Source organism: Camelina sativa, chromosome 13, assembly GCF_030686135.1.
Source record: "Camelina sativa cultivar CO46 ecotype springtype chromosome 13, ASM3068613v1".
Taxonomy (NCBI): domain Eukaryota; kingdom Viridiplantae; phylum Streptophyta; class Magnoliopsida; order Brassicales; family Brassicaceae; genus Camelina; species Camelina sativa.
In genome coordinates this window covers 4,300,407-4,321,958 of record NC_141892.1, presented here as the reverse complement: position 1 = coordinate 4,321,958, position 21,552 = coordinate 4,300,407, and the positions used below count along the sequence as shown (strand labels likewise).

The 21,552-nt window shown below is 38.4% G+C and overlaps 4 protein-coding genes and 1 pseudogene across 8 annotated transcripts; 3 read left to right on the top strand and 2 right to left on the bottom strand.

Annotated features, from left to right (window-relative positions):
* The first annotated feature begins 40 nt into the window (after positions 1 to 40).
* LOC104735138 (uncharacterized) lies at positions 41 to 9,335 on the top strand. 3 transcript variants are annotated; one of them, XM_087481494.1, is made up of 4 exons: positions 41 to 166; positions 308 to 385; positions 1,337 to 2,389; positions 2,471 to 3,317. In XM_087481494.1, the coding sequence occupies exons 2-4, from the start codon at positions 318 to 320 to the stop codon at positions 2,718 to 2,720; spliced, it is 1,371 nt and encodes a 456-aa protein (XP_087337620.1). In that variant the 5' UTR covers positions 41 to 166; positions 308 to 317; the 3' UTR covers positions 2,721 to 3,317. The 3 variants fall into 3 exon arrangements, 1 of the variants encoding a protein (XP_087337620.1); XR_015578103.1 differs by lacking the exons at positions 41 to 166; positions 308 to 385; positions 1,337 to 2,389; positions 2,471 to 3,317 and adding exons at positions 8,077 to 8,330; positions 8,487 to 8,577; positions 8,676 to 8,821; positions 8,906 to 9,335; XR_015578104.1 differs by lacking the exons at positions 41 to 166; positions 1,337 to 2,389; positions 2,471 to 3,317 and adding an exon at positions 8,487 to 8,674 and having other exon boundaries at positions 248 to 385.
* LOC104737940 (putative disease resistance protein RPP1) lies at positions 4,532 to 6,521 on the top strand. The gene is made up of 2 exons (XM_019234917.2): positions 4,532 to 5,099; positions 5,225 to 6,521. Exons 1-2 carry the CDS (start codon positions 4,900 to 4,902, stop codon positions 6,117 to 6,119), a joined length of 1,095 nt encoding a protein of 364 aa, XP_019090462.1. The 5' UTR covers positions 4,532 to 4,899; the 3' UTR covers positions 6,120 to 6,521.
* A 565-nt stretch (positions 9,336 to 9,900) lies between the features above and the next one.
* LOC104735137 (putative disease resistance protein RPP1) lies at positions 9,901 to 13,807 on the top strand (annotated as a pseudogene). The gene is made up of 4 exons (XR_015578102.1): positions 9,901 to 10,682; positions 10,808 to 11,921; positions 12,009 to 12,297; positions 12,392 to 13,807. The product of XR_015578102.1 is annotated as a putative disease resistance protein RPP1 (transcript).
* Positions 13,786 to 18,166, bottom strand: LOC104735136 (uncharacterized). 2 transcript variants are annotated; one of them, XM_010454865.3, is made up of 14 exons: positions 17,989 to 18,166; positions 17,561 to 17,656; positions 17,176 to 17,319; positions 16,956 to 17,071; positions 16,616 to 16,770; positions 16,384 to 16,472; positions 15,752 to 16,286; positions 15,265 to 15,387; positions 15,000 to 15,136; positions 14,787 to 14,866; positions 14,471 to 14,585; positions 14,307 to 14,381; positions 14,062 to 14,212; positions 13,786 to 13,978 (listed from the first exon to the last, which is right to left on the bottom strand). In XM_010454865.3, the coding sequence occupies exons 2-14, from the start codon at positions 17,648 to 17,650 to the stop codon at positions 13,956 to 13,958; spliced, it is 1,833 nt and encodes a 610-aa protein (XP_010453167.1). In that variant the 5' UTR covers positions 17,651 to 17,656; positions 17,989 to 18,166; the 3' UTR covers positions 13,786 to 13,955. The 2 variants fall into 2 exon arrangements, with proteins under 2 accessions (XP_010453167.1, XP_019090685.1); XM_019235140.2 differs by having other exon boundaries at positions 17,926 to 18,144.
* A 774-nt stretch (positions 18,167 to 18,940) lies between these two features.
* LOC104735135 (putative sugar phosphate/phosphate translocator At5g11230) lies at positions 18,941 to 20,451 on the bottom strand. Its single transcript, XM_010454864.3, has one exon. It carries the CDS (start codon positions 20,297 to 20,299, stop codon positions 19,250 to 19,252), a length of 1,050 nt encoding a protein of 349 aa, XP_010453166.1. The 5' UTR covers positions 20,300 to 20,451; the 3' UTR covers positions 18,941 to 19,249.
* Positions 20,452 to 21,552: the final 1,101 nt, after the last annotated feature.

The window sequence follows — 21,552 nt, the reverse complement described above, 5'->3', positions numbered from 1 at the left end:
TTTTGTTTGATGGGCCTGGGCCGGGCCCGGAAAAAGCCAGAATAATATCAACTTTGTAGAGCAGAGCATCTGTAGACCGAACACACAACAAGACGCAAGAGCTTGAGCGGAAGTGGTGGTCTGGACTTCTTCTAATGCTGATGCTAGCCAGAGTTCTGTTGTCGTAGTCAGTCTTTGATTTTTCCTTTTTCTTAACTCAAAGCTAATTATGTTTTACTGTGCGTTCAATCTGCGTCGGGTTCAAAGCCTCAGACTAATTACAGACTCTTCATCTTTTGGACCCCTATGCCTTCCAATTTCTACACAGAGGATGCTGGATGACAGGCAAGGCGAGATCAATTTGCAAAAATCGGATTAAGAGAAATTTGAGAAATGGAATAGCCATGTAAGTATTTTGACTCTTGTGTTCCCGTCAAGGCTAGTCTCTAACCATGGCACTCAGATTTTGATCAAAGCTTTTTTTTTTTGAAATTGTTTTGTGGTTATAGTTGCTGCTTAGTTAAAATGTCACAACCGATTCATGTAAAAATTCGTAGCATTATCTTTACATTTCTGTTTGTGCTAGTGAAGTTGTGTTTTTTCCTTGTTATGATTTTGTTTTAGTCTTTTATTTTTTTTTCTTGGATAAAGAAAAGGATTTTGTCTTCCATTAAAACATTATTGTAAGGAAGCTTCTTCTCTAGCTAGTTGCTCATGTAGGACCCCTTCTTGTAATTTTCTGTGAGGATTCTATGTAATTTTGCTAATAGTTTCAACGTTCTCAGTCAATGAAGTGGAAAATCGGTATTTTCATACCCCAGTTAAGGGGGTATGTTGAATTCATACACCAGATATAACACTGAGTAAATCCATACACAAAGTTTAGTAAAATTCAAATTGGCTGCACCAACTCGACAAACGGTGCAAGAACATGCACAAGCCGTAACGGTGTTATCTGACCGTTAACAGTTGCTTACGTGGATGCCACGTAATAAACGACGTCGTATTGAGATACGAAAGAAAGAGCTTCTTTTGTCCAAAACGACGTCGTTTCCATTGTCTTCTTCCTAAGCCATCTACTTCTTCTTTCCCGACTCGAGTTATGTTTCTCAATCCCGACTCATGTTTCTTCTCTTCTTTTCACCAATAAATCAAAATCAATTGGTCAATTGATTCAATTAGCAACGATTGTCGACCGTGGAGAGTGTATAAAGTGTTGTTAACCGTATTGTCATCGGAAAATAACGTATTTTAATTCAATTTTTAGGATTTTTATAATTTAGGGATTTTCTTAATTGAGATACTTAGGAGTGTTTATTTAGAAAACCCTCTAATTCTTTTAAGTTTTTTTTTTCAGCTCCGATGAGGATGTCATATTCCAATGCCACAATGGTGGAGAGTTTGGAGTTGTTGATGGGAAAAAAATTATTTATGTTGGAGGATCGGCTCTAACCCTTGAAAGCAAACCAGAAAGTGTTGTGACTAATCTGATGGCGGCATTGGACGATCCTCTTTATGGGCAGAAAATCTGGTATAAGTATCCATTTGAAGATTTTTCAGAGCTGAAGTTAATAAATGAAGGTGAGAATTTTCAGAAAATGTGTACAACTGCGGTTTGGGTTAAGTCGATAGAAATATTTCTAGAGAAAGAACAGCATGAGCTTCTTGAAGCTGGTTCTCATGGTGATGATAGAGATGGTGCTCATAGTGATAGAGATGGTTCTGTTGGCGATGATAGAGATGGTGCTCATAGTGATAGAGATGGTTCTCATGGTGATGATAGAGATGCTCGTAGGGTATTTGTTGACATGGAAGATCGAGTGGAGGAGAACTTAGCAGGTTTTGTTGACGAAGAAGAGCATGATAATGATGAGGATACTCCTCCTAACTCAGATTGCGAGGACGTTGAAAGAAGATATATGAGGTGCAAAAAAGGTAGTGGAGAAATAAAATTAGAGCAAGTCTTTGATAGTATAGGTGAGTTTAAAGAAGTTGTGGTTGATTATGCTCTTAAGAATGGAGAGAATATAAAGTTTACAAGATGGGGTTCAGAGAAGAGTGAAGTAAGGTGTTCCATTGGAGGGAATTGCAAATTCAAGATCTACTGCTCCTATGAAGATAAAATTGGAAAGTACATGGTGAAGACATGCAATGATGTCCATGCATGTACAAAGGACGGGTTTAGTAAAGTGATCAAGAGTGGAGTCTTTGCTCAGTTGTTCTTGAATGACATAAGGAAGGATCCGACATTCAAGGCTAAGGCGATGCAAGATGCGATTGAGGAGCGTTACACCATAGTTGCTACTTATGATCAGTGTCGGACAGCTAGAGCAAAAGCATTGAAGATGATTCAAGAGGAATATGATGAGCAATTTGCTCGTCTACATGATTACATGGAACATCTTTTAGAGTAAGTCAAGCTTTTTTTTACTTTGCTTTTCTAATAATTTTGGAGTTAGTCGGTAATATGGGTTTGATTTCTGTTTTGTAGATCAAATCTGGGTTTGACAGCGGAGGTTGGAAATGGGCAGTATGAGGTTCTCGAAAACAAACATGGATTCAAGGTTGATATGAATGCAAAGACATGTGCATGTCGAAGATGGAGTATGACAGGGATCCCTTGCCGCCATGTTTTAAGAGTCATACTGACCAAGAAGCACAATCCTAAAGATTATGTTAACTGTGATTGGTACTTGGCATCAACAAATGTCAAGATTTACTCTGAGTCAATCAACAGTTAATGGCATTGGTTTTTGGATAAGATCTCAGGAGCCTAGGATTCAACCACCACCACGAGAAGTTACAAAAGGTCCCAAAAAGACAGAAAAAAAGAAAGAAGGGCAAGAATGAGTCTCCAAAGAAGAAGTCAAAAGGAAAAGAAGAACAAGAATAACCGGAGAAGAGAATCAAAGTTTCAAAAGCTGGACGAGATAGTCGTTGTGGCCGGTGTAGTACCGTCGGTCATAATACTAGAAGTTGTCCGGCTCTGGGAGTTGTTGGTAGAAGGTGGAAGAAGAAGAAAACTGGTGAAGAACCAAGCCAAGGAAAAAGCCAAGAACCAAGTCAAGGACAAAGCCAAGAACCAAGCCAAAGACAAAACCAAGGACTTAGTCAAGCACCAACCCAAGGACCAAGCCATGGAATGGAATGAATGAGCTGAATAGAAGGAAGGGACGAATGGAAGTTAGTTTTTTGTTTTTGTCCGATGAGATTGAAAGTTTTTGTGGTAATCTCATGGTAGTTTATGGTTGTAGTTCGGTGAATTTCAAGTTTTTGTTGTACTCAAAACATGGCTTCTATTTTTCATCTAATCAAAACTTATTGAAGTTTTATGTTAATCTTAACATAGTTAACAACAAAAAAACTTAACAACTCCATGATTACATGCTTAATCACAACAAAAACATTCAACAACACATTACACAAATATTACATAGTAGACAAAAACCACAACTAAACCACCACAAAAAATCATGTTCTTGAAGCTTCTTAGCTCTTGAATCTCTTTCTCACAAGAACTCACCACACCTTTGAGCTCTACAATATCTTTTTCACATCTTTTTGCGATTTCTTTGATAGCTTCTACCTCATCTAATCCATTTGCTAAGCTTCCCACTTCTCTTTCTATTTTGTCAACTACACTTTCAACCTCTTCCATCTCCTCAACCATGCTTATGTCGGTCCACTTAAACAAATGATTCAGATTCTAATACAAAAATACACATTATGAGAAGGTTATGAGAACAATTTTCATATGACCAACTATATTGATTACCTCGTCGGATCCATTAGGACAACAATGAAAGAGTCTTCCAGGATTTTTCATTGTGTTTGAAGTTCTCATTACAGAGAATCGACCACATCTACATTTTCGTGGGATTCCTCTTCCAATGACATTGACTCTGTCGCTGCTCACTCCTTCACCAAATAACGGATTCACCAATTCACAATCAAATAATATTTCTATCAAAATACACAAAGACAAGGAAACTAAACACATTATGTTCTCAATTACTCACTTGAAGAAGCTGATGATGAAGACATCTTAATCGATTTCGCCCAAAAATCCTAAATGTTCTAAAAATCCCCAAATCAATTGAACAAACTTTCTCTCGACTCGTGAAAGAGGTAAAAAGGAAGAAGACAATGGAAACGACGTCGTTTTGGACAAAAGAAGCTCTTTCTTTCGCATCCACATAAGCAGCTGTTAACGGTCAGATAACACCGTCACGGCTTGTGCATGTTCTTACACCATTTGTCGAGTTGGTGCAACCAATTTGAATTTTACTAAACTTTGTGTATGGATTTACTCATTGTTATAGCTGGTGTATGAATTCAACATACCCCCTTAGCTGGGGTATGAAAATACCGATTTTCCTCAATGAAGTCAACGTTTTTTACACTGTATACAGAGCCTTCCTCATAGCTCTCTCTCTTTAAAGCTCTGTAATAGTTGATAGCAAAGCAAAAGAGATAAGAAAACTGTTCATACTAATTAATATGGCTTCTTCGTTTTTCTTTATCATTGTTGCTGTTGCAATAGGCTTCTTCACCTTTTTGAGAAAGCTCAGAGTTCATCAAGATAACCAAGAAAAGAAGTCATCTTTTTCATCTCCTTCATCATCATCTCCATCTTCTTTGTCTCCTTCATCAGTTCCTTCACCTGCTTTGTCTTGCATCTGGACGCACCAAGTCTTTCCCAGCTTCCGCGGTGAAGATGTCCGTAGAGACTTTCTCAGTCACATTCAGATGGAGTTTCAAAGAATGGGAATCACTCCGTTTATTGATAATGAGATCAAAAGAGGAGAATCCATTGGTCCCGAGCTTATTCGGGCTATTAGAGGGTCTAAGATCGCTATTATCTTGCTCTCTAGGAACTAAGCTTCTTCAAAATGGTGTCTTGACGAACTTGTGGAGACTATGAAGTGCAGAGAAGAGTTAGGTCAAACTGTGATGGCCGTTTTTCATAAAGTGGATCCATCTGATGTCAAAAAGCTGACCGGAGATTTTGGGAAAGTCTTTAGAAAAACTTGTGCCGGTAAATCAAAGGAGGACATTGGAAGATGGAGACAAGCTTTGGCAGAAGTGGCAACGATTGCTGGCTATCATTCAAGCAACTGGTTAGTCCCTTTGATTCCCATTTGCTCCTAAAAACTGTAATATATTTGTAGCTTTTAAACAATATACTAAATGTGTGTGATATTTCCATGGTTATTTACTAAATGTAATGTTCTCTAATTGATAGGGATAATGAAGCCGCCATGATCAAGAAAATTGCCACTGATATTTCGAACATATTGATTAATTCCACACCATCAAGCGATTTCGACGGGTTTGTTGGGATGAGAGGTCATTTAGAAAAGATGAAACCGTTGTTGCGCCTAGAATCAGATGAAGTGAGGATAATTGGGATTTGGGGTCCTCCTGGGATTGGGAAGACCACAATTGCCAGAGTTCTATACAACCAATTCTCCAACAGTTTCCAACTGAGTGTCTTTATGGAGAATATCAAAGCAAACTATGCAAGACCAACAGGCTCCGATGACTACAGCGCGAAGTTGCAACTACAGCAAATGTTTCTGTCTCAAATAACGAAGCAGAAGGATATGGAGATTCCTCATTTAGGAGTTGCCCAAGATAGGTTGAAAGACAAGAAAGTTATGGTCGTTCTTGATGGGGTGAACCAGTCAGTACAACTAGATGCCATGGCGAAAGAAACTTGGTGGTTTGGTCCTGGGAGTCGAATCATCATTACAACACAAGATCAGAAACTTTGTAAAGCACATGGGATTAACCATATTTACAAAGTGAATTTCCCGCCAGATAAAGAGGCTCTTCAAATCTTCTGCATGTATGCTTTTGGTCAAAATACCCCTAAAGATGGTTTTAAGAAGCTTGCTTGGAAAGTTATAAACCTTGCTGGTAACCTCCCTTTGGGGCTAAGAATTATGGGCTCCTATTTTAGGGGAATGTCAAAGGAAGAGTGGAAAAAGTCACTACCAAGGTTAGAGACTAGCCTTGACGCTGATATTCAGAGCATTTTGAAGTTCTGTTTCGACGTTCCACAACTCCATTCTGTTGCGGAGTATACGGAGCTGTTAAGTGTCGAGCAATGCCAGAATCTTCGCAAAAGGAGTTGAACTCATGAGATACAAACTCCCCTCCTTTATCGGTTCTAAAGGTCTGAATATTTTCTTCTGTTTCCTTTTCCACCATTGTTTTGAACTTCTTGAACTTCTCCATGGCTTCACTCTTCTCCTTTAGAAGGATGGTCCACATGTACCGTGAATAATCGTCGATGAGCACAAATATGTATCGACTTCCAGCGCTTGTGCTTGGTGTTATTGGACCGCATAGATCTCCATGTATAAGTGCTAGCCTCTTTGTTGATCGAAAGTTAGTTGCTTGCGGAAAAGGTTGTGTAGACTGCTTACCAAGTAAACATGAGCCACAAATCTCTTTGTCAAGTGGTTTACTTGGACCTCCCAACACATGCTCATTGGTAAAAATTGATGACAGTGTAGTATAGTTAACATGTCCCATCCTAGCATGCCACATACTTGATTCTCTTGTAGCCAAGAGATTTAAACAAACATTGTTTGTTAATCCCATGTTAACTTTATACAACCGATTCTTGGACCTCTCTGTTTTAACCAATAGGTTTCCATTTTGATCTCTCATTGTTAGGTACTCTCCCTTTAAATGAATATCACAACCAGCCTTTGTAGCTTGTCCTAAGCTTATGATGTTGCTCCTTAGCTCCGGGATGAAATATACTTCAAACATTACTCTCGGCTTTCCATATGAATCAACAAAAGCAATTGTCCCTTTTCCTTTGATATCGATCCTTGAGTCATCTCCAAATCTAACCTTCCCAGTTATTGACTGATCAAGTGTGTCAAAATATCTCTGATCTCCAGTCATATGATTGCTTGCACCGTTGTCGAGATACCAAACATTATTCTCATCTGTGTTGGCTTCAAACTTACTCGGTCTGCAGTATTTTTCGTTTAGATAGACAACTTCACGCATCATAAGTTGATCAGCTTCTTCTGTATCTTTAACTTCACTTTCTTTTGCTTCCACTATGCCTAGTTTCATCAAACGCTCTGGACATTGTGAAGCAAAATGACCTACCTTGTCACATCTGAAACAGACAACCTGGGACGGATCCTTCCAAGTACTGCGACCACGTCCTCTTCCTCTGAAGGTTCTTCCACCACGTCCTCTTCCCCTGTATTCTCCATTGTATTCTTGACTTTGTGACTCTTGGTTAACATACATAAGTTTGCTTTGATCCTCTTGAGCATCTTCTTCCTCAGAGATACGTTCCTCATAGGCTTTTAACCTACCAACAATATCCTCGAAGCTTACGGTATTGAGGTTTAACACCTGCTCGAGAGAAGCAACCATATGTATGAACTTCCTTCTTGGAAGACTCGATAAGAATTTCTTAACAAGTTTTGACTCTTCAATAGTTTCTCCGAGAGAAGCTGTTTTTGAGGAGATTGCAGAAAGTTTTTCTGCAAAATCATCAATCTTCTCTGATTCCTTCATCTTGAGTCTGTCGAATTCAGCCATTAAGGTCTTTAAGCTCGCCTCTTTGACCCTCTCAGCTCCTACATGTCGATTCTGAATTGTTTCCCAGACTTTCTTTGCTATGCCTAGGCCTCCGACTTGCAATATAAGAGCTTCCGGTATAGATTGCAGAATTAACGCTATGGCCAGGTTGTTCTTATCACTATCGATCAGCTCTGTTTCGACTGCCTCCCAGACCTTGTTAACCTTAAGCACAAAACTCATCTTTATGGCCCAAACCGTGTAGTTAGTTGTGTTCAGCATGGGACATGATATTGAGGACGATGAAGATGTTCCTTCTTTTGGTTTGTCTCCTGTGACTGCAATCTACTTGTCTTTGTTATCCGAACTCCCGTCGTCTGTCATCTTCTCACAGATTCCTGATCTTCTTGCTCTGATACCAAATATAGATTTATAAGAAAAGATTAAGAACAAAGAAGTTTGAAGAATAACTCTCTTTATTAGCTCAAAGAAAATACCTCAAAACTTTAAGCTCTCACAAACTCTCAAACTTAATCTCTCTTAGGTTCTGCTACATCTCAGCATCCCCTATATATATAAGTTCTTAAGTATATTCTCCTAATCTTAAATGGAAAACTTCTTATTCCTATTCTATTTAGATATCTCCTAAATATAATCTCCAATTTCCATTTCTCTTTGATTAGCTTGGTCTCCAAGCTTTACTTCAAGCTTACACCAACAGACTTTGCTGGCAAATTTGGTGAATTTTTCAAGCTTAAGATTCACTAATTTAGTTTCGTAAATTATAAGAAGTAAGGGAGCTATATGGATGTTTTTTTCGTTATGCCAATTCTTATTATGTTGGCCTGGTTTTGCTGGAAAATATGAGAATGCAAAGTTAAGATCTTTTTGTTAATGTTTTTTTTATCTTGTCCTAGTTCACAAGTTTTTTTTTTTTTTGGGTGCAGATTCTGAAGAACACGACAAGACGCAAGAGAGGAAGTGGTGGTCTAGACTTCTAATGCTGCCTTTGATCTCCTTGTGTTGTTATAGAACAGAGTTCTGTTGTAGTCAGTCTTTGATTTTCCCTTTTCTTAACTCAAAGCTCGTTATGTTTTTTATCACTTAAAAAACTTGTTTTACTGTGACTATAAAAGGTTGTGCGTCGGGTTCAAAGCCTCAAAAAAATTACGGACTCTTCATCTTTTGGACATTTTTTTGCCCCTATACCTTCCAATTTCGACACAGGGGATGCTGGATGACAGGCATTGGATAAAGTGAAGCTTGAGGAATGAACATCCATGTAAGTATTTTGAGTCTTGTGTTCCCTTTTTTTAATCCATGGAACTGTTGAGATTTGAGTTCTTGATTAAATCCTGCAACAAAGAAAGGAAGAATCTGTGAGAAGATGATGAAGAAAAGAGACGAAGCTCCAAGCGTAGGAGAAGAAGTCGTGAAACAAGTCAACAACAAAGGAGAAGGAGAAGAGCAAAGTCAACATGGACTTTGTGTTTTGTTGTAATGGGCTGCAGAGATGAAGAAAGGCCCAAATAAGTTTTAAGTATAACCAAGTTATTAGAGTCTAAGTGTGTAAGAGTGGTTGTTGAGAGTTGTTGTAGTAGTGTGGCTTGTGTGTAAGAAAGCAAGCCTATGATGTGTAAGGGTTAGTAACTAGGAGTGTGGTCTAATGTGTAAGAGGCATGATGGTCTTAAGTATGGGAGCATGTGTGAGGTGCAACTAGTAGAAGTAGTATAAGTATGATGTGTGTGTGTTGTAAGAAAATATCCTTGAGATCCAATAAAGAAAATGTAGACAATTAATGTGTGTTCTCTCTTCTCTCTTACAAATCGTTTGTCATATAAAAAGAAACAAAGCAAGAACAAGAGAGTAAAAAGAGTCTTTATGCTTCTGTTAGAGTAAGAGAAACAGAGCATACAAGTGAGTGTAAGGGAGATGGTGAACCTCTTAAGAAAGACTAAGAGGAAGATCCTGAAATGTCAACAGGAACTCAGATTTTGATCAACGCTTTTTTTGAAATTGTTTTGTGGTTATAGTTGCTGCTTTCTTCTTAGAATTAGAATGTCACAGCCGATTCATAGAAAAGTTCGTATGATTTCTACAGTCTACATTATCTTTCCTTGTACTGTTTTCTTATATAAAGAAAATTATTTTGTCTTCTATGTCTTGTTTGTGTTTGTGTAGTTGTGTTTTCCCTTAGCTACTTCCTTCTTATGATTTTTTTAGTTTTTTTTTAGTTTTTTTTTTTTATCTCATTTACTATAGAAACATTATTGAAGGAAGCTTATTCTCTAGCTAGTTACTCATGTAGGACCAGTACGTTCTTGTAATTTATTTTCTGTGAGGACTTCTCAGTCCATGAAGTCAACGTTTTTACATTGTATACAGAGCCTCCTATAGCTCTCTCTTTAAAGCTCTGTGATAGTTGATAGCAAAGAAAAGAGATAAGAAAACTGTGATATTGTTCATACTAATTAATGGCTTCTTCTTTTTACCTTACCACTATTGCAGCTGCAATAGGCTTCTTTACCCTTTTGAGAAAGCTCAGTGTTCATCAAGATAACCAAGAAAAGAAGTCATTTTCTTTACCTCCTTCATCTCCATCTCCGTTGTCTCTTTCATCAGTTCCTCCATCTTCTTTACCTCCTTCATCTACATCTTCATTGTCTCCTTCATCAGTTCCTTCACCTGCTTTGTCTTGCATCTGGACGCACCAAGTCTTTCCCAGCTTCCGCGGTGAAGATGTCCGTAGAGACTTTCTCAGTCACATTCAGATGGAGTTTCAAAGAATGGGAATCACTCCGTTTATTGATAATGAGATGAAAAGAGGAGAATCCATTGGTCCCGAGCTTATTCGGGCTATTAGAGGGTCTAAGATCGCTATTATCTTGCTCTCTAGGAACTACGCTTCTTCAAAATGGTGTCTTGACGAACTTGTGGAGATTATGAAGTGCAGAGAAGAGTTAGGTCAAACTGTGATGGCCGTTTTTCATAAAGTGGATCCATCTGATGTCAAAAAGCTGACCGGAGATTTTGGGAAAGTCTTTAGAAAAACTTGTGCCGGTAAATCAAAGGAGGACATTGGAAGATGGAGACAAGCTTTGGCAGAAGTGGCAACGATTGCTGGCTATCATTCAAGCAACTGGTTAGTCCCTTTGATTCCCATTTGCTCCTAAAAACTGTAATATATTTGTAGCTTTTAAACAATATACTAAATGTGTGTGATATTTCCATGGTTATTTACTAAATGTAATGTTCTCTAATTGATAGGGATAATGAAGCCGCCATGATCAAGAAAATTGCCACTGATATTTCGAACATATTGATTAATTCCACACCATCAAGCGATTTCGACGGGTTTGTTGGGATGAGAGGTCATTTAGAAAAGATGAAACCGTTGTTGCGCCTAGAATCAGATGAAGTGAGGATAATTGGGATTTGGGGTCCTCCTGGGATTGGGAAGACCACAATTGCCAGAGTTCTATACAACCAATTCTCCAACAGTTTCCAACTGAGTGTCTTTATGGAGAATATCAAAGCAAACTATGCAAGACCAACAGGCTCCGATGACTACAGCGCGAAGTTGCAACTACAGCAAATGTTTCTGTCTCAAATAACGAAGCAGAAGGATATGGAGATTCCTCATTTAGGAGTTGCCCAAGATAGGTTGAAAGACAAGAAAGTTCTGGTCGTTCTTGATGGGGTGAACCAGTCAGTACAACTAGATGCCATGGCGAAAGAAACTTGGTGGTTTGGTCCTGGGAGTCGAATCATCATTACAACACAAGATCAGAAACTTTGTAAAGCACATGGGATTAACCATATTTACAAAGTGAATTTCCCGCCAGATAAAGAGGCTCTTCAAATCTTCTGCATGTATGCTTTTGGTCAAAATACCCCTAAAGATGGTTTTAAGAAGCTTGCTTGGAAAGTTATAAACCTTGCTGGTAACCTCCCTTTGGGGCTAAGAATTATGGGCTCCTATTTTAGGGGAATGTCAAAGGAAGAGTGGAAAAAGTCACTACCAAGGTTAGAGACTAGCCTTGACGCTGATATTCAGAGCATTTTGAAGTTCAGCTATGACGCTTTAGATGACGAAGATAAAGATTTGTTTCTTCATATAGCATGTTTTTTCAACCACGAAGAGATTAAGATAGTGGAAGAGCATCTTGCAAAGAAGTTTGTGGAAGTAAGGCAAAGACTTAACGTCTTGGCTGAGAAATCTCTCATATCTTTTAGCAAGTATGGAAAAATAGAGATGCATAGTTTGCTAGCAAAACTAGGTGGAGAAATTGTTCGTAAACAATCTATTCATGAGCCTGGACAGCGCCAGTTTTTGTTCGATGAAGACGAGATATGTGATATGCTGAGTGGTGATGCAGCAGTAAGTTCATTGCATTGCTCCCTACAAATTTAGTTTATTTTTAAACTAACCATCTCTTACCTTTTTTTTTTTTTTCGTTTATTTCAGGGTAGTAAAAGTGTAATAGGCATAAAGTTCCGCTACATAATCGAGGAAGAATTCGATCTAAGTGAGAGGATTTTCGAAGGAATGTCTAATCTTCAGTTCTTAAGATTGGATGGTGGCCCTAATAAATTGCAACTATCTCGCGGTCTGAACTATCTTTCTCGCAAACTTCAATTACTAGATTGGAATTATTTTCCCGATGACATGTTTGCCTTCTATTGTGAACGTGGAGTTCCTTATCGAACTAAACCTGAAGCACAGCAAGCTTGAAACGTTGTGGGAAGGAATTAAAGTAAGTACTTTCTCTATATTTCTAATGAATGTATCATTGCCATGGAAGTATCTAAGTGTATATACAACCATGTTTGTGTTATTTGTCTGCACAGCCGCTTCAAAATCTGAGGCGGATGGATTTGAGTTATTCTGTAAACTTGAAGGAGCTTCCTGATCTCTCAACTGCCACTAATCTTCGAAATTTGATTCTTTCGAATTGCTCCAGTCTGATCAGACTCCCTTCTTGTATTGGGAATGCCACCAGTCTCGAGGATTTATATATTAGTGGGTGCTCAAATCTATTGGAGCTCCCGCCTTCTATTGGGAATGCCATTAATCTCCAAATACTGCTTCTTGTCGATTTTGCTCAAATCTATTGGAGCTCCCGTCCTCTATTGGGAATGCCATTAAACTCCGAACACTGGATCTTCGTCGTTGCTCAAATTTATTGGAGCTCCCGCCTTCTATTGGGAATGCCACTAATCTTGAAAGCCTGCTTCTTGAAGATTGCTCAAGTCTGTTGGAACTTCCTCTTTCTATTGGAAACCTTCAGAAGTTGCAGAAATTGATGTTAGAAGGATCTTCCCAGCAACGTCAATTTGAAATCTTTGGGCATACTTGCGCTCAAGAATTGCTCGATGGTGAAAAGGTTTCCGGAGATCTCCACAAACGTTAGACTTCTCAATCTCAGTGGAACCGCAATAGAAGAAGTGCCTCCCTCGATCAGGTCATGGCCCCGTCTGCATGACTTGCTGATGTCATACTTTGAAAACCTCAAGGAATTCCCTCATGCTCTTGACAGCATCACACATCTGGAATTGAACGATACAGAAATACAAGAGGTTCCTCCATGGATCAAGAGAATTTCTCGTCTTAGGACGCTCATGCTCAAGGGGTGCAGGAAGGTGGTATCACTCCCACAGATTCCAGAATCTTTAAAAGAGATTGATGCAGAAGATTGTGAGTCCTTGGAGATACTAGATTGCACCTTCCACAATCCAGAGATTACTCTCAGATTTGGTAAGTGCTTTAAACTGAATCAAGAAGCAAGAGACCTCATCATCCAGAGTAGGCGAGCAGTCTTACCTGGTAGAGAAGTGCATGCGTACTTCACTCACCGAGTGACTGGGGGTTCATTGACAATTAAGTTGAATGAGAGGCCTCTTCCTAGATACATGAGATTTAAGGCTTGCATCTTGCTGGTTAATAATGGTGACTGTGAGGCTCCTGATAGAGATAATAAATGGTTACATATTTCTTTCGGTGTTAGGTCTAGAACATCGGGAGAATATATTTATCCATGCCTAACAGAGCATCTGTACACATTCGGAATCGAAGCAATTGTAACTTCCAGCGAGCTTGTCTTTGAGTTCAACGTCCGAGGCCGTAACGACTGGAAGATAGGAGGATGCGGGTTACGTTCGGAAGTTCTTCATATTGTTGATGGACACGAATGAGAGTCTGAGCGGTACAGACTGTTGTGGATTTGAAGAAAAAATATAAAGAATTCAGTTTAAAGAAAGATAAAATATAATTCTGTGCAACGCGTTAAGAATTCCCGCTTTGGATCAAAAATACAAATTCTCTAATACAAAATCATAGAAATCACTAAAAGAGAATGGCAAAAAAAACGAGAAGACGAGGCCAAGCTCCTCTCTCTACTCTTCGCTCATAAGCTTACATCTCCATCAAGGAATCATCTGGAAGTAAAACAGTAGGCAAGATTTAGATATAACATTTACTCTACAAACCAATATGCAGAAATGAAACAAAAATTGTTTACCTTTATCCTTTCCATCGTCGCTGCTTAAATCGGATTCATTATCATTCTCACCATAGAAATGCTCTTCTACATCTTCTTCCTCATCCTCACTTTCATCAATCTCGTGATCATGAGCTGTTGTTTGAGTTTGATTTCCTGCAGCTTTATTGATCTGCCGTAAAACAAAAGGTTTATTAAAACTAAATAGCCATGTGATTGCTTGTAAACAAACTTGACAACTGAATAGAAGATGATGGGTATGTAACCTGGGCTGTAACAAGTTGTAAGCGCCCGGATATCTGTAGTAACTGTTGAAGAGCCGTTCCTCGGGACTTGGTAATCTGGAAGTACAGCATAACATAATTCAACCATGAAAATTATACAGAACTAACAAAACCATTGGCTCTATTCTTATCTCTTAGGCTCATACCTTAAGCAATGTATTAAGCAGCTGTTGGTTTTTTGGTTCTTGAGACATGATGTAATGACTATGATTCACCATTATGCTGTATATCCATGGTAGAAGATGCCTCCCACCACATGCCCTGTTGAAATAAATGCAATAAGACTGAAGAATCAAACATGGTATTATTTATCATCATAGCCGAAGACTAAATGAATTAAAATTGCTAGGGTGAGGAACATTAAGAGTTTAAGCGTCACTTTTTTCATCGGTTAAAGCTTCAATAATAATTATTAAAGATGAATCTTGCGAATAGGAAAGGAGGGGAAACTAAAGAACCGACCTTGTCTGCCACATAGCAACCAAAGCTTCTAGAGTCTTGAATGCAAAAGAGGGTTCCATTGACAAAACAGCAGACTTTAACTGGCAATACACAAAAAATCTATGACTACTACGATTGGAGATTCAAAGAAAAAATATCTGGAAATCTTTAAAGAGATGCATCAGTAAGATGTAACACCGGCCAAAGAAGAGAGCACCTAGAAAACAGATATACCTTCTTTGGTGGTAGATAAGCCTCAAGATCAGTTCCATCAATTATCGAAGCATAGGTAAGGTTCTTTTGTTCATCTGTACCTCCTAGTATCCCTAACGATCTCAACTTATCCTCCATGCTAAATGTTTCCTCATGATCTGAAATTTTGAAATTAAAAAAAAAAATTGAATAAAAGGCATCTGGCATATAACTACTAAAACAGCCAACACAATCAAGTGATCTGCATCAGGACGGTGAGACTTTAGTGCCGTGATGGAAAACTCACCAGCTTGACTTTGGTCAACCATATCAGTATCCTTATCAGATGAGTGCAATTTCTCATGCAGATCAGCAACCCTTGCGATTGGCAGCAAAGCATCCTCCGCATGTGCCCGGTCTAATGTTATAACTATAAAATTATAAAATCTTGGTCAGTCATTGTTACTGACAGTAAATGAGAAAAATGGAAACTGCAGAATTCAGAAGGCAGTATTGAGGACAAACATCCTCCATACAGAGAAAATGAAACAACAGGATTCAACATATTGAAAGATACATCCTGTAGTTCAATTAATGTCACACATTATAAAAAAAATGATCGACTCTACTTAAACATGGTGTGGATATTGTTAAACAGCTGGCACTACTGGAAAACTTTGAATAAACTAGTCAATTTGATTTTCGGAGCACAATGAAAATATAACTAAAAACAGCCAGATCGATTCTTTTTCTTGGAAGTTTCATGGTTAAAGGGTATAGCCCAGAGAAGATACCTCTATTCTGCACGCCTTGCCCCTTGCTAGACTTGGAAACTTGAGCGATGGAGAGAAGGATCCCATCCTTAGAGGCATTCAGCACCAAATCTGTGCCAAACTGCAACACCATTTTCTGGAATGATGGTTTCACCAGCAATCCGGATGCAATAAATGCATGCGCAGATCCAGGTTTCAAAATGCCTTGTAATTTGGCAGCAAAGATTATAGGCAATGATCCCTTGTGGTGTTTGAGTGGAGAATCTTCAGTTGCTAATGCGACTTTTGTAGGCTTTGCATTGCATAGCTCCTCAACATTTGATGCATACCAAAAATAACAGACACCTATTTCTGAAATCGCTAAAACATATAACCCTTTTTCATTTGTTTCACCCCAACTATCCACGAAGACGGGAGGGTGCTCCAACGCAAGAACACAGCTAGCTGACTGCTTCTTTGCACCATCTGATTTCCATACTGCAATATATCTTTCACCGGCTGCGGATGAGAAGACGTACTTCCCATCCTCGGTAAAAGCCACACAACGTACACCTCCCTATATAACATTAAAAACTGTTAATAACCTTCTAATGTCTGGCATAGAGGCAGCATCCTAACCATAAAACCTGGTCGATATATGTAATGGTACTCACAGGATGACCAGTAAACTTTTGTATCTTCTTGAGATCTGAGCAGTTAAAAGTCTTCAACTGAGCAGATGCAGTGACTAATATTTTTCCATCTACGATTGGGAGGAGAAATAATAACATCATCAGCAGGTATACATGCATGTAAACAGAAATTTCTCCACATTACTTCAATGAAGCTTTTTTAAGCTACTCAAAACATATGTAAATACGATTTAGATCAAACGGAAGGACACACCTGGTGAAACACATAAAGACGAAACTGCTTTTGTTGAAGCTTTGAACTTTCTGATAAGATTTCCACTATGGGGATCAATTTGACAAACCATCCCATCTGCCCCACCACTGTATATGCAAGAGGCCCTTGCTGAAGATGAAACAGCATTGACGCCACTACACAAGACAAGAAACACATATTGATAAAAATGTCCAAACCCAGATTCATAAATTTATAGAGATCTGCAGAGAGAGCAACTACCTAGAGCATGACCAAATAACAGAAAAATATCTGTTTGCTTTTCAAATATGGCCCAACAAAGGAATAGTAAAGAAGAAGTCAGTGAGAGTTAGTTACACACCCGGGATGACAATCACTTATTCTCCATTTTAGCTGACCAGAAGCCACATCAAGCGCTAAAACATCTCCTCCACCAGTTCCTAATACCAATACGGAAGTTCCAAGTTTTCTCTTCTTCTGCAAATAACAAGAATAAGGCTTATTTGCAAGCAGAAGCAATGATTTAACAAACGTAATACACACCGCAAGACTAGAATATAAAATAAACTAAGCCTCTGTACCTTTCTCTCCAAAGACAGCCATTTCATGCAAGTATAATCGACAGAGAGGTGACCTTTGGCAACTTTAGTATATATGTTCGTCTCCTCTGTAGATGCAATATCAGCAAACTCTGTTTGGACCTGACCCTTTACGGTATCCCAAATCTATACAACACCAAACAAAAATTACATTAATTGACAAGCAAAAGATCTTCTCTTTGAATAGAAAAATCCATACAAATTGAACAGAGTCAGAAAATATGAAACAAATTCCAATCAACACAAGTGAAATCAAACGGGCCCGTTCACAATTGTATTCCTATAAATTTACCAATAAAGAAACTAACAAGTAGAGAGCCATGTGAAAACATAACACTAAACCATAAAAGAAGAGGACTTTGGATACCTTAATACGGCCATCTCCGGTGCTAATAGCGAGATAATCTAGTGCAGGACTGAAAGAAGTCAAGACATCTCTGATGTTCACCAAATTCATCTTTCCCTGAAATTGTTTCAAGCAAACAATCAAATACATGCGTACATTACACACACACACTAACATCTCCAAGTTGGAAAAATTTAAAGGTCCTTCCTTGTCGTCAACCCACAACGAAAACTCGAGCTAAGCTAGTCAATGTAAAAGATACAAAAAAGTTCCACAGCTAAATCGATTTCAATTGGAAAAAAAAAATGCAGCAACTTACCAATCGAATGACTCAAAAAAACAATCTAATTCAACACTTTGAGAGTAAACAAAAACAAGCAACTAACCAATTCACACAGACAAACCGAAGGAGACAGAGAGAGATAAGTAGATGGTCAAAGAAATCTAACTTGTTTCCGTTTGCCCAGGAGATGAGATTCTGTAGACAGTGGCGGAGGAGAAGGGCGAAAGAGAGAGTGAGAAAGAGTCGCGAAGAGGAAGAAAGCAAATTAGGGTTTTTGAGAGGTTTTGCTGTTTTCTGAGGTTCAAAACGGCGAACGGGTTCTATTTGTAAAATTTAATTATTCCGGGTTTAAATCTATTATCAACCGAATTTTTAAGGATTAGAAAGTAAATAAAGAAAACGAATGGACCTTATACCTTTAATAGCCATGCACTGGGCTTATTCATTAACTAAAGCCCACCTGATAATGCCCTCCGTCATTTCCCTTTTTGGTAACTTTGACCTTTTTTTGCCGGTAACCAAAAAAGGAAATAGGTTTCACAAACATCTCGCAGTCTCTGGCAGACAGACACTGTGGGATTTTGGGAGCTATATTTGTGAGGACACCACCCTATAGTTTTGGTGCTAAATGGAAAGAAAAGTAGAAAACGATAATGGACTACAGGGGAACTTGGCATTGTCAATGTTAACTAACGATCAATGGATGGAGCCGTAGGATGCTAACTAACTTAATCATGATTGTTTGACAGATGACATGATCAGACAATCAAAACACACAAGGCTTGTCTCAGCCATTTCTTGTATCAAATCTTCCAACTGCTGTAAGTGTAATCTCACAAACCTCCTTTTATGTAATTGTGCAACAACTTTTACATCAAATCTTCTCTTCAGACCAAACCTCTTTTTACTTGTGTCTTATAGACAGACAAATGAATGCATTTTGCCTTTGTTCAGGAATTTACTGAATCGATTTGAGTTCTTATCTATACTCTATATAGTCAACTCTACTGCATTGAACAACCTATACAAAATCACACCATCACGATTAACCGAACATGTCAAAGGACGAATCCACTATAAGAGTCACAAAAACTTAGAATCCACAAGTATGCTGAAACTTTCAATAATCTGAGTATGGTTAAATAAAAAAAAGGAAAAATCCATAAACAGAGGTTCAGTAACAGTGTAACACCATTGTACTCATAAATAAACATGAAGAAAACAAATACGAAAAGAAAAAGAAAGCTCCAAAAAAATAAACAAAGACGAAAGCAATAAAAAGATTCTGACTTCACTACCTATGAGCTTCACCAATGGATCAAAAGCAACCTCAGATCATCCCTACAAATCATAATCTTCTTCCATGCTCTTATTCCCACCCAATTCTGTGTAACGTTGCTAAATTCCAGTCTTCTTTGTTCTTTCATTTAATTCCCAGACTCATTCTTCTTACCTTCTCCATCACCTTCCCTCTCTTCAAGCAACCGACCACCCTCCTCATCAGCTTGCTGAATCTTCTTCTGAGCTTCTTTAGCCTTCAAGGCCTGCAATTTCGCATGGTTGTAATACGCAACTCCCAAAAACGCAATCCCGTACCCGAAAAGGTTAATAGGAGTCACAGTATCCTTAATCACAGACCAAGAGAAAGCAATCAAGAGCCAATCCTTAACCACACCAGCAACATTCATAGTCAAAGCAGAAGTCTTCCCAACCAAAAGAAACACAGCAAGATTCAAAGCAAACGCACAGAACGAATTAGCTCCAAAGATAGCGTAATCGAAATGGAAGCTAGACGTATCTCTAAGAACAGGGAACTCAACGTAGATCCAAGGAATAAACAAGAAAGCCAAACAACAAGGAGCAACGTAATAAAGCGAAGTGATGGGATTAAGAGTGATCCCTTTAGAAGTGAGCAAGATCTGAATCAAAACCAAACGAGTAGCTTCAAAAGCAACAGCACCAAGCTGAAGCACAACACCCCAAACATCAAACCTAGCTTCACCATAAGCAGCAATCGCAACACCAAACGAGATCGAGAGCATGTTCATCATAGTGTCAGATTTAAAACCTTCCTTCTTGAAGAGAACACCGATGGAGTAAACAGCTACAGGCATCAGAGCTTTAAGCATCTGGATGAAGGATACGGAGAGGTAAATGTAAGCCGAGTTCGATAGCCAGAGCGAAAGAGCGTAGAGTGCGCCGATCGGGACTACGGATCTAAGGTAAGTGTCGCGAGACATTGAGACAGGCTCGACGAATTTGAAAACCTTGATGATGAGGAAAGCTAAGGTTGAGCAAAACGACATGTGGATCATTGTGAGTGAGATCGGGAATGGCCAATTGTACATCTTCTTGTCGAGGATGTATTTGTTGTACACGATTACTGTGAAGCTTAGGAAGATCCATATCGCTACGTAGCTGTACGAGAGGAGGATCTTCTTTATCACGCTTTCGCTTAGCGCTCCGCCTTTCCCCATTGCGGTGGTGAAGCGGCGGAGACGACGGTGGTGGTGAAGCTGCGGCGGCGGCGCAGGGTACGCAAAATAAGAGAGAGAGAGAGAGAGAAGAGTTTGTTTAGTTAATTCCCTTTGTAATGTTTTTGGTGAGATTGATGCTTTAATGATTATAAGAAGTCTTCGGGGGGGGGGGGGGGGGTTAAGTTTTTTTAAGTGCCGTAGTTGTGCTCTTCCATGTTTTGTTTCACGATTTATTTTTTGATACGTTTGATTTATTAATTTGGTTTTAATTAATAGAACGACAATAATGTGAATAGGAAATAAAATATAAAGAAAATAAAACTAGATATTCACGAAATATATTTGAGATATGCTTTGGAAAAAAACAAAAGATTTATTAGTTGATGGAGTATATCCTCTATAATGTGTGATCAAATATTTGGAGGATTAGTGTTTTTCGTTACAATTTTAATTATGATTTTTCTTTTTTTTGGTATCAAATCATGAAGATTTTAGTTTGGAGTTTTTCTAGTTAAAAAAAAAAAGAAAAGAAAAAAGGCAATGCAGACAAAATAATAAAGTTGTTTATTGTTAATTAGTAGGTACATAAATCCGTGACAGATTTTTGGTTCAATTATCAATTTGTCATCATCTCAAGATTTTTTTCCCCTATAAAGTCAAAAAAAAAGGGCCTACTGATCGCAATTCGCAACCAAAGCCCAATAGCGTTCACAAGAGACGCCAAGAGGGAAATGGTGGTAGTGCCACGCGCGTCGAGCGTTTAGGTGTGAGATCCATGCGTCTCACCAAAATCACGCGGCTTGTGAATTGTGATGCGCGTTTCGTGTGAATGTGATTTTGATTACAATGCTTTTATCGCTTGGACGTGTTTTTCCCGCTAGTGGAAATAATCAAGGGTATCAAAACTTTGTTTATGTTTTTTTTTTTTTTTTTTTTTGGCTTTTATTAACAACATCCATATAAATATAAAAATGGAAAAGAAAATTAAGACACTCTACTTGTAATTGGTATAAACAATATCTAATTTTTTCTTGTCTTCATCTATGTCGTTGGTACTCGGCTTTCCAAGACATATTATTATAGATAAATTAAGTTGGGAAATGATCATATAAAGAAATGACAAAAACAAAACGTGGAAACCGGCATTGATTTCAACTTCGATCAAATTTATATTTTTAGGGACTTGGGAGTCTTTCTTTTATTGTTCCGATCCTGATTATATGAAGTCTTTATTTGCTAAAGGTTCTACATTA

Excerpts from the sequence above, each read along its gene's own strand:
- LOC104735138 (XM_087481494.1), top strand. The coding sequence starts at position 318 with ATGACAGGCAAGGCGAGATCAATTTGCAAAAATCGGATTAAGAGAAAT. Across the intron at positions 386-1,336 it reads TTGAGAAATGGAATAGCCAT|CTCCGATGAGGATGTCATAT; the intron begins GTAAGTATTTTG and ends TTTTTTTTTCAG. Across the intron at positions 2,390-2,470 it reads TACATGGAACATCTTTTAGA|ATCAAATCTGGGTTTGACAG; the intron begins GTAAGTCAAGCT and ends TCTGTTTTGTAG.
- LOC104737940 (XM_019234917.2), top strand. The coding sequence starts at position 4,900 with ATGAAGTGCAGAGAAGAGTTAGGTCAAACTGTGATGGCCGTTTTTCAT. Across the intron at positions 5,100-5,224 it reads GGCTATCATTCAAGCAACTG|GGATAATGAAGCCGCCATGA; the intron begins GTTAGTCCCTTT and ends TCTAATTGATAG.
- LOC104735136 (XM_010454865.3), bottom strand. The coding sequence starts at position 17,650 with ATGAATTTGGTGAACATCAGAGATGTCTTGACTTCTTTCAGTCCTGCA. Across the intron at positions 16,771-16,955 it reads ATAAGTGATTGTCATCCCGG|TGGCGTCAATGCTGTTTCAT; the intron begins GTGTGTAACTAA and ends TGTCTTGTGTAG. Across the intron at positions 13,979-14,061 it reads CGACGATGGAAAGGATAAAG|ATGATTCCTTGATGGAGATG; the intron begins GTAAACAATTTT and ends TTTTACTTCCAG.
- LOC104735135 (XM_010454864.3), bottom strand. The coding sequence starts at position 20,299 with ATGGGGAAAGGCGGAGCGCTAAGCGAAAGCGTGATAAAGAAGATCCTC.